Source organism: Magnolia sinica, chromosome 4 (assembly GCF_029962835.1).
Source record: "Magnolia sinica isolate HGM2019 chromosome 4, MsV1, whole genome shotgun sequence".
In the NCBI taxonomy this organism is placed as follows: domain Eukaryota; kingdom Viridiplantae; phylum Streptophyta; class Magnoliopsida; order Magnoliales; family Magnoliaceae; genus Magnolia; species Magnolia sinica.
The window spans coordinates 25,046,623-25,059,752 of NC_080576.1; the positions used below are offsets into that span (position 1 = coordinate 25,046,623).

The window sequence follows — 13,130 nt, forward strand, 5'->3', positions numbered from 1 at the left end:
GGTAGATTTTGATATTTTTAAGATGGGCCAAGTGAGGCCAACCGATCAATGGTTTGGATCTGGCTTTGGACCCTAAGATGTGGCCGATGGCCCACTTGGATCATCATGATCATTCCATGATGGGGCCATTCTCCATGGACCCCATCATGATGTTTAGTTCCTTACATGCTTAGGGTCATCTAGACCGTTCATTTTAAGTGGAGAAGGGATCTCCACCGTCGAATTTCAATTTCATGGACCCACATGTAATGGGACCCACTTGATGTATGATTTAGTGCAAGGGAGGGCCCATAGTGCCGGGGTCCCTCCATCACACGGTCTCACTCTCTATCTCTCTCCCTTTTATCTTATTTATTTTATTTATTTTATTTTTGTAATAATGAGGTTATGTGGCCCACTTGAATGGACCCCACCATGAGGTAGGTATTTTATCCAAATCATTTAAAAGTGGGGCCCACTTTATATGTGTAAGTACCCTGCCATCCATCCCCTGGTGGCCCACCTAAGCAGGGCCCACCTCCTACGTACATGGAAAGTCCAGCGTCCAGGGACGCTGGACGTTGCCTGAAAGAAATATAAATATCATCTTTTCTTTTCCAAGCCTTGGGGTGGTCCACTCATGTAGGCCCCACCTTGATGTATGTATTAAATCCACACCATCCATTCCTTTCCCAAGCTCTTTTTAGGCGTTGACCTGAAAGATGGGATCCATCAGACCTTCAGGCGGGCCATACCATAGCAAATGGTGGTTTTCACCATTGAAAACTTCCTTGATTGGTTATACATTGAAATATGTCCAATATTGGACTTGTTTTGCTCGTGGTGAGCCATGGAAGAACATTGGACGGCGTAGATTCACTGGATATGGACCCCACCTGCAAAATCCCCTGAAGAATCAAAAAAAAAAAAAAACAACGCAGCAGCTGCTGCTGCTGTGTCAGAAGGCAGCAGCGCTGCCTGCGCGCCAGCGCCCAGCGGGCGGACGTACAGCCACCACGGCTGTAGCCGTGGGCCCCACCCCTGACGTGGGCCCACCCCAAAAATCAGACTGATCCAAGACTCGGGTGGCCCACATCAAAGGAAACAGTGTGAATTGGACTCTACCGTTGGAACCCTTTCTGGGCCCACAGAAGTTTGGGATCAAGGTGAAATTTGTTTTCACCCTTCATTTGGGCCCATGTGACCTTATCAACGGTCTGGATGGATTATAAACATTATGGTGGGCCCCACATGGAGCCCACATAGATGAATGTGTTTCATTACCACTGTCCGACTGGATGGTGGACGTGGAGCCCACTGTAAATGTAGAGCCCACTGTGTGGGTGGGTGTGCGTGTGCGTGTGTATTGGTGTGTATATATATAATATTATATTATATATAATATTATATGTTATATGTATATATACAATATTATATTATATATAATATATATATGTATATATATTATATTGCATATAATTTATTGATGGTGGGAGGCCCATTTCAGTTCACTTGAGGGCCATGGTTGAGGCCCACTTTGATGTATATGCAAGGCCCACTTTGATATACATATATAAGGCCCATTTAATGCATTAGGGGCCCATGGGTCGAGGCCCATTAAGACGTAATGGGGCCAATGGGTTGAGGCCCACTTGATGTACATATGGGGCCCAATTGGTGTAGCCCATTTGATACTCATAAGGCCCATGAGATTAGGCCCATTTAATGCATTCTAAGGCCCACGGGTTATGGCCCATTGCAATGCACATAGGGCCCATTGGCGCGGCCCAATGATGTGGCCCACTTGATGAATATAAGGCCCATATGATATGGCCCATTTGACGTATTTAAGGCCCAATGGGATGTACCTAAGGTCCATTGCAATGTGCAGTCCCAACATGATTTATGTAATGATGTTTACGTCAGGGCTATGCCTTGGGAGCAATGGTGGTTTGACGTCCACATTGCAAGTATAGTGTGGTTAAATGTCCGCATTATGACTTTCCCTAGGGCCCATTGTTAGGCTCATACGTTTGATGTGTAGGCCGTTTAGGCCCATCTTTGTTATGATTATCATCCATTCTATATAGCATGCTCAGTTCCATGATTCATGACCATATGCATCATACGTATGCTTGATATGAGAAATGACTGATCATCGCATATGCCTTCTGGCAGATTGTCTAGGGGCCCCGTATAGGGGTGTTGCCCTACATGAGCGTACGATACGCGCAGGATTCTGCATGATGAATAGTGTGATTCATGCATTCGCATTGTGTGATATGGTTCTTGTACGCCCTAGCGACATCGGGTAGTAGCCTCCACAGGCGTATCGTGGTTGGCGGGATTGGATACCGAAAATCTTTTCTACATGGGGTGCGATAGATATCCTGGGTGAAAGTCCCTAAACCCTTATGGTACCAGGAGGTTGCTCCAACGTCTAGGCCGAGTGGGTGCATGAGCGCGGAGTGCCGATTACCGAGGCCGCGTCTCCCACGTGTCGTGGTCGGTTGGAAAGGTGCGTGACCTTACTCGCCCGAGCATAGGGGGCATTGCTGGCTGAGTCTGACCGGCTCGAGGAATGGGTCCGCTATTGAGAAGCCGAGTGAGGTCTTTTCCACTCACCTTATTGCGCGCGATGGGGCGGCAATCTGGCTTGGAGTGTACTAGACCCCGGTGATATTCCAGATTTGAGCCGTATTGACATGTGGACTTAGATGAGGATTTGTATGCTTGTGTTGCATTTCGCATTGCATGGCCTTGGCATGGCCGACATCATTCTTTGCACCGCATGGCCTTGGTACGGCTAATGGGATTCTTGGCATTCATCAGCATGTTCCGCATTACTCTGATACTGCATAGCTGCATTACCACCTTGAGTATACACTTTCACCATCCTCTAAGCTTTCCATAAGCTTATGCACGATCGTTGCGTGCAGGTGACGTAGGATCGCAGCAGCGCTGAGGCTTGGGCGCGTAGCTGATCTTTTGGAGCTTTTGGTCTATCATCATTGTATTTCCCTTATGCTCATTGTACTTATAAAGTTTTTGATTATAGTGGAAATGTGATGGAGTTTTTGGTTGTTGTTTGTGGGTTATGCCTTTGGTTATGCTTATTACGAATCAAACTGAAGTTGGAAATCCTCCTTGTAGCATCCCAGGATCGGAACCTGGCGAATGGGCGCTGGGAGCCGAGAATGGGGTTCTACGGAGGCTGTCGGCGCCGGATTCGGCGATCGGGAATTTTGTGAGCCCGGTCTCCGAGTTTGGGGCGTGACAATAGGAATATGAAATTTGTTTTTCCTCTTCAATCATGTACTTGTAAACTCATGAAATATGTTTTTTCAGGTACTTGCGACCTTATGTACAAATTGGATGTAAAATAAATGTTATGGTGGGCCTTACAAATTTTTTAACGGTGAAAATCATTATCTCTGCTGCTATTTATGATGTGGTCCAGATGATCTTTAGATATGATTCAGTTTTTGGATAATGCTCTAAAATGATCTCTAAAAATAGATGAACGGTGTAGATATAGTAAACATGTCACTGTGGGGCCATGTAATGTGGATCTCCTTTGAACCGTTCGTACAACTCAGAGCATCAGTGCTACTCGTCTTCGCACGACACGTACGTAGCTAGATCAGCTATATAGCTAGTGCTAGCTACAGAGCAAGTACAAGTACACCAGCTCTGTGGCTGATGGTCGGTGCTCTGTGGGCCCCACCATGATGTATGTGTTTCATCCATTCCGTTCATCCATTTTTATAGATCATTTTAGGGCTTGATTAGAAAAATTATAGGGATATAAATCTTACGTGGGCCACACCACAGCAAAACACTAATGAATGGATATTCACTAATAAAATCCTTCGAAGGCCCACTGTACTGTTTATTTAAAATCCAATCGGTTGATTTGGTCATAAAGACCCAGATGAAGCGAAACAATAAATATAAGCTTGATCCAAAACTTTTATTGCCCCCAAAACGTTTTTAATGGTCAAAATTCATTCAACACTGTTTCCTGTAATGTGGTCCACTTAAGATTGAGATATACTTCATTTTTTTCTCATATCATAAAATGATATATAAAAATAGATGGACGACATGGATGACACACATACATCATGGTGGGCCCTATAGAACACCGACCACTAGACACTTGGGAGGTACGAAGCTTCTCCAAGAAGCTATGTCTGTGGTGTAAAGTTTCTTCAAGAAGCTATGTTTGTGGTGTAAAGTTTCTTCAAGAAGCTATCTCTATGTGGAAGCTAACCGTCCGTTTTTTTCCTACTGAGTAAATTATGTGGGGCCACATCTTGAACTTTTTTTGGTTTATCTACACCATCCATTAGTTTTTTATCCGAACCTTACTTAATCCGATCTGAATCGGTTTTCCTAGCCAAGTCGGACTCGGATCGATTCAGGCCAGCAAGAGTTAGGATTTGTTTGAGTTAAATGACTCGAATCCGGTCCCAAATCTGATCGGGTTCGGGTCAAGGCCTACAAATTTCGAACCTGACCGAGTTGGACCAAATCCGATCCGACTCAGTCCGATGCCCGGCTCTACTTTTCTCACATTATTTTAAGGCATGAACACAAAAATGTTCATGCCTCTCACCCTTGGAAACATCGTACACGTGTAAAACACGAGAGCCGCTCATCCACAGGGGTGGATGGCTATCGAAAAATCTGGCATGAGCATCAGATTGGCCAGATCGTGTAGATTGAATTTGGACCGTTGATTAGTCTCTTATCCATCGAATTATTTTCTTTAAATGGTCCGGACGGACGTGGTGCTCAGAGGCCAGCTTGATTCTGGGACAAGGCGTTTGAAGTGTAGGGCCGCCTGATGAGTGGCTTGGATCTCACACACGTGTCATGTGCCCAAAAGCGGACTTATTGAAGCCTAAAAGTGGGTGAAGCCCCGCCTCTACACACGTACGCACCAGACATTTTCTGGACGCGGTTTCCTTTGCCTTTGGGCCAGGGTATTGCCCCGTTCCATTGATGGGGAACGGATTGGCTACTCCCCCTGACACCAGCCCCGTGGCTGATGGTCGGTGCTCTGTGGGCCCCACCATGATGTATTTATTTCATCCATTCCATTCATCCATTTTTAAGATCATTTTAGGGCTCTATTCCAAAAATGAGAGGGATATAAATCTCAGGTGGACCACACCACAGGAAAACAATAGTAATTAGATATCCATCATTTAAATCCTACTAAGGCTCATTGTACTGTTTATTTGACATCCAATCTGTTGATTAGGTCATAAAGACTCGGATGAAGGGAAAAAAAAAGAAAGATCAGCTTGATCCAATACTTCTATGGGCCCCAAAAGTTTTTAATGGTTGACATTCATTCAACACTGTTTCCTATAATGTGGTCCACTTGAGATTGGAATATATCTAATTTTTCGTGTAATGCCATAAAATGACTTTAAAAAAATAGATGGAAGGAGTTGATGAAACACATACATCATGGTGGGGCCCACGTAGCACCGACCACCAGCCATTGGCCGGTGGCAGGGGGAGTAGCGAATCCGTTTCCGTCTTAATGGGGACCGGATTGTGTCCGACCCCGGTCGGACTTAGCAAGGTCCGACCAGATCTTTTTGGGGCCCACCGTGATGTATATGTTTATCCACACTGTCCATCCCTTTTCCTATATTATATTAAGGAAAGGACCAAAAAATGTGGCAGATCCGGCCCTCTAGTGGATCATACTCTTGCATTTAATGCACAAGCAAGCCTATTATTTGTTGTGGTCCACTTGAGCGTTGGATCTTCCTCATTTCTAGGCCCATTCTTAGCATAATCTTAAAAAAAAGAGATAGACAGCATGGATAAACATATAAATTATGGTGGGCCCCACACAGTCTGGCCGGACCTTGCTAGGTCCCACCGGGGTCGGACGCAATCCGCTTCCGAATGAATGAAGCTGTGTGGGCCACAGAGATTCCCGTGCAAATTCACGGGAGCGGATTAGGTGAGACCCTATGTCCACCGACACCGAGGTGCGTGGAACCCTAACTGTGGGGCTCACAGTGATGTATGTGCCTTAAATCAATACCGTCCAACTATTTTAGAAGCTCATTTTATGGCAAGATTTCAAAAATAAAGCAGATCCAAATCTTATGTAGACCATACCACGGGAAACAGTAATGATTGAATACTCACCATTAAAACTTCCATGGAGCTACTAGAATGTTTATTTCCCATTCATTTTTTGGATCATGCCCTAAAATGAGCTTTAAATACGGATGAACGGTATGGATGGAGTCACATACATCACAATGGGCTCCACAGTCAGGAGTCCCACCCACCTCCGTAGGTCCCAGGTCTCACCTAATCCCCTCCCCAAATTCACTCAGTCCATCAGTTTTTCTAGAGAACAATAAGGATAGGAAGCTAAAAATCAGGCGGAACCAAGACCCAAGTGGCCATATCAAACGAGACTGGGGGAAACAAAACGTCCACCGTTGAAACCTTAATGGAGCTTATCATGATATTTATATGCCATCTAAACCGTTCATAGGGTTATTACCACTCAGATAAACTGTAGACACAAATATTATCCAGATGCAAGACTTCTGTTGCCCCTTCAAAGCTTCCAATATTGGCCGTTCAATCCCTGCTGTTTCGTGTGGTATGGCCCAAATGAGTTTTGGATCTGCTGATTTTTAGTCCTGCAAAACTGATGGACAGAGTGGATTTGTTAGGGAAATCCATGTGGGCCCCACACAGCTTCGGACAACACGCGGCACAGGAATATCTAGTGCCCGGGGGCTCAGGCAATCCGCTTCCAACTTGCCGTTGGTGTGCTAGGCTACGCGGATTAGCTACTGGAAGGTTGAATGGGACTACTGAAGTGATGTCACCAAGTCTATATGCACCACCATGATGTATGTGTTGTATCCACACCGTCCATCCATTTGGAGAGATCATTTTAGGGTATGAGATAAATAATGAGTTGGATCCAAATTTGGAGTGGACCCCACCACAGAAAATAGTGGGGAGAGTAATTTCCACTGTTGAAACCTTCTTAATGTCCACCATGATGTTTATTTGAGATCAAACATGTTCATAAATTAACACAGACATGAAATAAGGAAAAACACAAATATCAGCTTGATCGAAAGCTTTTGTGGCCCATAGAAGTTTTTAATGGTGGGCATCACTCTCCCCACTGTTTTCTTTGATGGGGTCCACTTGAGCTTTGGATCTTACTCATTCTTAGGTTCATGATGTAAAATGATCTCTCCAAATGAATGGACGGTCTGGATACAAACAATACATAATGGTGAGGCCTAAGGAACTTGGTGACGTCACTTCATTAGCAAGTCTGGCTACTCAACCTGTCGGCAGCTAATCCGCGTTACTTACTAAACATGTGAGCGGATTAGGTGCGGCCCCGGCCTCACCCAAGAGGCCAAGACGGTGAGGCCCTTACCGTGGGACCCACCTTGATGTATGTATTCTTTATCTACACCGTCCATCCGTTTTTCTGGTTCATTTCAGTTCTTGAACACAAAAATGAAATAGATATAAATCTTAGGTGGACCATACCATAGAAAAGAGTGGTGATTTACCATTAAAAACTTTTTGTGGGCTAAAAAAGTTGTAGATCAAGCTGATATTTAGTCTTTCCCTTCATCCAGGTTTGCGTGACCTAATCAACCAGTTGGATGGAAAATTAAAATTTTGAAAACATTACAGTGAGCCTTAAGAAATTTTAATGGTGGATCCTTCAATCACCACAATTTCCTATAGTATTGTCCATCTTAGATCTGTATATACTTCATTTTTTAGTTAATGCCCTATAATGATCTGGAAGAACGGATGGAAGGCCTGGATGTAGAGTAGATAATCAAGGTAGGCCCCACGGTAAGGGCCACACCTAATCCGCTCCCTTAAACTCGAAAATTCTACTCAGGCAGGCCACATCATATAACGGCTAAAAAATTATAGCCGTCTGTTTGTCTTTATACACTGCAGTCCACCGGAGGAGTGAAACAACCTGACTATTAGGTCAGGAGATCTAAACAGTGTGGCCAGTCTGATGGAAAGCTCAGATCTCTCACATGTGTGCCATATGCGCTTGCCGTGTGGAGGAGCCCACTCGCGCGTGGGCCCACATAGCATTCGTCACTGAGAAAGAAAGACAGAGAGAGGGAGAGAGAGAGAGAGAGAGAGAGAGAGAGAGAGCACTTTCTCTTCTCTTGTTTTGACTCGGACTAACATCCAAAGTTCAAACGACTGAGTCGTTGGTCTCTGCTCTCTTAAAACCGCGTCTTCCCAAAAAAAAAAAACCCAATATCTAAATCCACCTCCTCTTCCAATAATCCAAAACATCTCTCTCTCTCTCTCTCTCTCTATCTCTCTCTCTCTCTGATTACAATGAGATTTTCCATCTCCAACACACACGACGCTTCATTTCCATGGCTCCTCAGCTCCCCCGCTATCTTCTCTTAGTAGTCTTTTCTCTGTCTCTTTCTACTCTTCCCACCCTTTCTACTCCTCTCTCTACTTTTTCTATCTCCCATACCACTAATCGCACCTTAATCTGTGCACTAATCCCCTCAATCAACGGTTCGCAATCGTCCATCGTCAATTGTACTAGTTATGGCCTCCAAGATCCGATATCGAATGCCAACCTCTCATTTTATGCGATCGTAGGCGGAGACAGATTCGTTTGCGGTCTCATATCCCCGGGCAGATCGTCCAACGACACCATTCGTTGCTGGAGATTCTCTGAGAACGGTACAATCACGATGTCCCGAAGGGGCATGCCTTATCAAAGAGTCTACAACGGCCCCCCAATTGATGAGCTGGAATCCGGCACGTCCAATTTCTGTGGTATTCTGAGCCGGACCCGCCGCATTGCGTGCTGGCCACCCCTTGAACTCTCCCCGCTGGGCAACCAGAACTTCTCATCGATCGCCGTGGGAGGAGATTTCGTATGTGGGTTGACTGATCAAGGCGCGGTCCGATGCCTCAGGACTAATTCGAATGTGCTTGAATCCGTGCCGAGTGGGAATTTCACTGTCGTAGCAGCAGGATCACGGCACGCGTGCGCAATTCGGCTTAATGATACGGTCGTGTGTTGGGGGGAGAGGGTGGGGATCGCTCCGGAGGGTAAATTCCGTTCGTTGGCGTTGGGAGACCGACGTAGCTGCGCTCTCGACGCCAATGGATCTGCCGTTTGTTGGGGCGACCGCAATTTCACGTTGCCGGGATATCTTGCACAGGCGGAGTTTGTTGAAATTCAAGCGAAGGGAAGTGTTTTCTGTGGGATATTAACATTCAATTATTCATTGGTTTGTTGGGGTAATTTGCATTTCGAGCCTAATCAAACGGTCTTCGGTAGAGTATTGCCTGGGCCATGCACTTCAAATGAATGTCCATGTGGAATCCTGGACGGTTCCGGCACCCTCTGTATAAACAGTCAGATCTGCAAACGTTGTGAACCCGAAACAGATCCACCGGGTCCATTGCCGCCTACCATCCCCGGATCCGACGGTAGGAGGAATGGGACGAATGACAGGAGGGTGGCTTTCCTAGTGGTGGGCATTGTCGGCACTACGATTGGTGTAGCTGCTGTAGCTTGGTTCTTGTTGTTTCGGGTCTGTAAAGTGAGAGGTTGTCGGATCCATGATTCGGGCCGTTTAGATGACGCCGCGCAAGTTCCGTCACATGCTCCGAGCATGCGAGCCATTTCTCGCATCGCGTCTATGCAACCCCAGCTGGATAAACGGCTCAGCAAGCTAATCAGCATGGGCGCGGGCGGCAACCTAGAAGAATTCTCCCTCCCAATGTTACTCCAAATCACAAACAATTTCTCCGATGATCATAAGATCGGCACCGGTAGTTTCGGGTCCGTGTACCGGGCCACACTCGATGATGATCGAGATGTAGCGATCAAGCGAGCTGAGCTAACTGCTCCATCATCATACGCCGGATGGATAGGCACCAAGCGCCAAGAGAAGCAATCCGCATTCCTAGCCGAGCTAGCTCTGCTGTCTCGACTCAACCACAAGAACCTGGTCCGGCTAATCGGGTTCTGCGATAGCGAGCATGAGAGCGTGCTTGTATATGACTACCTTCCCAACGGCACCTTGCATGACCACCTCCACAAGCTAGAAAGCTCGCCGCTCATTTCATGGACGGCTCGGCTCAAGGTGGCTTTGGACGCGGCTAGAGGAATCGAGTACCTCCACACGTACGCAGTCCCACCAATCATCCACCGCGATATAAAGTCATCCAACATACTACTCGATGCCACGTGGACGGCTAAGGTCTCTGATTTCGGACTGTCTTTGATGGGCCCTGACGATGAGGAATCTCACCTATCGTTACGTGCCGCTGGTACGGTTGGCTACATGGACCCTGAGTACTACCGGCTCCAGCAGCTGACTACAAAGAGCGATGTCTATAGCTTTGGCGTTGTGTTGCTGGAATTGCTAACCGGTTACAAAGCCATCCATCGCGACGGAGGTGGGCCACGCAACGTCGTTGATTTCGCTGTCCCTTACATTGTAACGGACGAGATCCACCAGATTCTAGACCGGAAGCTGCCACCCCCGACCCCTAATGAGATCGAGGCCGTTGTTTACGTGGGCTATCTCGCTGCTGACTGCGTAAGTCTCGAGGGCCAAAATCGACCGTCCATGACCGAGATCGTAAACTACCTGGAACGAGCACTGGCCGCGTGCCTGGTGCAGCCGCCGTCTATCTCTCGGTCCACAACGCGGTCTGGTGCATGTAGCCCGTGACACACGTTTCACACGTGTATACATGTATATGAGGGAGGGTAACCTCACGGTGGGCATTGTGTGGCCCACCTCATTTGTCAATATGAAATTCATTTTTGATCTCATTTGTTGATTGAATCCAAACGAAAAAGTGTATGATAAAGCCTACCAAATAAGAAACGGATCTTCCAGAATTTAAGTTTTTATTTTATTTTATTAGTCTGATATAACAAGTCAAAGAGAAGATTGGAAATGGGGAATGCGACGCGACGTTGATTGATAAAAAGGACGGTGGTGCACCAACTTTCTGTAGGGACGCATCTAATACACACCATTCACGGAAGAGATGGGAGAGACTTTCTCATCTGGAATATTGAAATTATTCGGTGCTCTCGGAGAAGACTAAGTTATGGTCATCCTAGATGCATCAAGATACATGGACAGCCCCATCGACTGATCAGGACTGTCCATCAGGACCAGGATGTGTTTTATTGACTACCCATTTTATGGGATATTGAATGGATGGTTAGAATCGTTCCATCTGTGTTATTTTTGCACCGTAGTAAATGAATGTGTGGTGGACCTGATAGGTGGTGTGATAGATTAATTGGATATTTGGATTGTCAAGGTGTCCCGAGGCAACCACTTGGAGAAATCATTAGTGTCATGGATTGATACACATGCGGTCAGAAATTACACACGTGGCTCTGTGTACCTCAAGTTCAACAGTCCAGATACTGGGCCCCACTTTAGATGGTTTCTATAACAACGACTATACTGAAATGATTTCTCAACTGGTTGGGTAGTCGATGACTAATTGTCGGTTAATATGAAAATAATCATAGCTTCAAATTCAACAGACATGTATATAAAAGAGAGATGCTCAAAGAGAGCCAGTTGGATGTCCAACAACTAATTTAGGGACTAGTTAATGTTAATAAATATTTGGAGAAATGTTTTTCTACATTACTTTGGAAAAGTGGTTGGTTGCTTGGGTGTCCCCCAAAATCCACCCAGACCATCATATGCATCATCCCATGTTAATCCTAGGTCCCAAAAATCACCCTATTAAGATTCAAGTGGACCATTTGATTGGAAATAGTGTATTAAAAAAAAGCTCACCATTCAAACTTTTTCCTATGGTGTAGCCGACTTAAATTATGTATGGATCTTACTTTAGGTCTCCATTAGCTTTTAGTGTGACATATAATTGTTGGAGTGGATTTCATATACTCATCATGGTGGGCCTAGTAAAAACAAGGATGGATGTCTCTCTCCTAATTCTTTCTATTGGTGTGGCCTACTTTAATCATAAGTCAACTTGATTTTTGGGTCTCCATCCATCATGAAATTACAGAACTAATGGTCAGAGAGGATCTCATGTACACATAACAGTGGGATCTGTAAAAAATCATGGGTGGCCCCTAAAGAGTTCTTGAGTTCAATTAGTGGGACCACAAGTTGCAGTTCAGCTGTACATAGAATTTCTAAGTATTAAGTACATGTGACATCCAACCTTCAAATAGGTTCCCACCACGAGGATTAGTTAGCGCATTGGTCAGTAGTATTTGCCCATCAAATGGTCTACATCGTATAAAATAATGTTCATAAATTAATAACTAGCAAAACACAAGTCTGGTCCACTTGATGAGTGGTTGTTGCGGGAGTTTTCCAAAAGGCGATGTGCATAACGGGCCAACCTATTAAAGGGTGGGATGTCATATACACATGAAAGGTTAAAGTTATTGTTGCTTAGTCGTTAACCTATAATCCCACATCTGATTTTTAATGGGCTCATCGTGATGTGTACATGAGATCTACTCTCACCATTAAATGTGTAATCTCATGTTAGGCCTAGAGCCAAAAATTATCTAAAGATGTGATTCAAGTGGCCACACCAAGGGAAATATTTGAAAGAGATTTTCACCCTTGATTTTTTACATGGCCTACTGAGATGAGTATGTGAAATCCACTCTAATAATTAGATGCCGCACCAAAAACTAGGCCTATGGTTAAAAAAGAAGAAGAAGAAGGTCCATACGTGATTTAAATGGGTCACACAAAGGGAAACAATTTGGAGGGTGAATTGTTTCCTGTACATTGTTTCCAATTGTATGGTCTACTTGAATCACGGATGGGATTGATTTTTAGACCCTGAGTCTAACTCGGGGTGATGCAACTGATGGTCAAGGTGGATAACATTACCATTTCCAAAGTGACATTACATAACTCCTCTCTTAATATTTGTTGACATTAATTAATCCCTAAGGCAAAAAAATAAAAATCAAATGTGTGTGCATTTTTCACAAATAATCCCTACCCTTCTGAATCAATTCCCTAATATCTTATACGGTCTTCCCTAGGGAAGAATCTTGCAGAGCGAAATAAAAAATT

General features: G+C 45.1%; 1 protein-coding gene across 1 annotated transcript; it reads left to right on the forward strand.

Annotated features, from left to right (window-relative positions):
* Positions 1–8,233: 8,233 nt before the first annotated feature.
* Positions 8,234–10,942, forward strand: LOC131242818 (serine/threonine-protein kinase-like protein CCR4). Its single transcript, XM_058241715.1, has one exon. It carries the CDS (start codon positions 8,424–8,426, stop codon positions 10,755–10,757), a length of 2,334 nt encoding a protein of 777 aa, XP_058097698.1. The 5' UTR covers positions 8,234–8,423; the 3' UTR covers positions 10,758–10,942.
* The last annotated feature ends 2,188 nt before the right edge of the window (positions 10,943–13,130 follow it).

What these genes read in the sequence shown, in the direction of transcription:
- LOC131242818 (XM_058241715.1), top strand. Translation starts at nt 8,424, where the DNA reads ATGGCTCCTCAGCTCCCCCGCTATCTTCTCTTAGTAGTCTTTTCTCTG.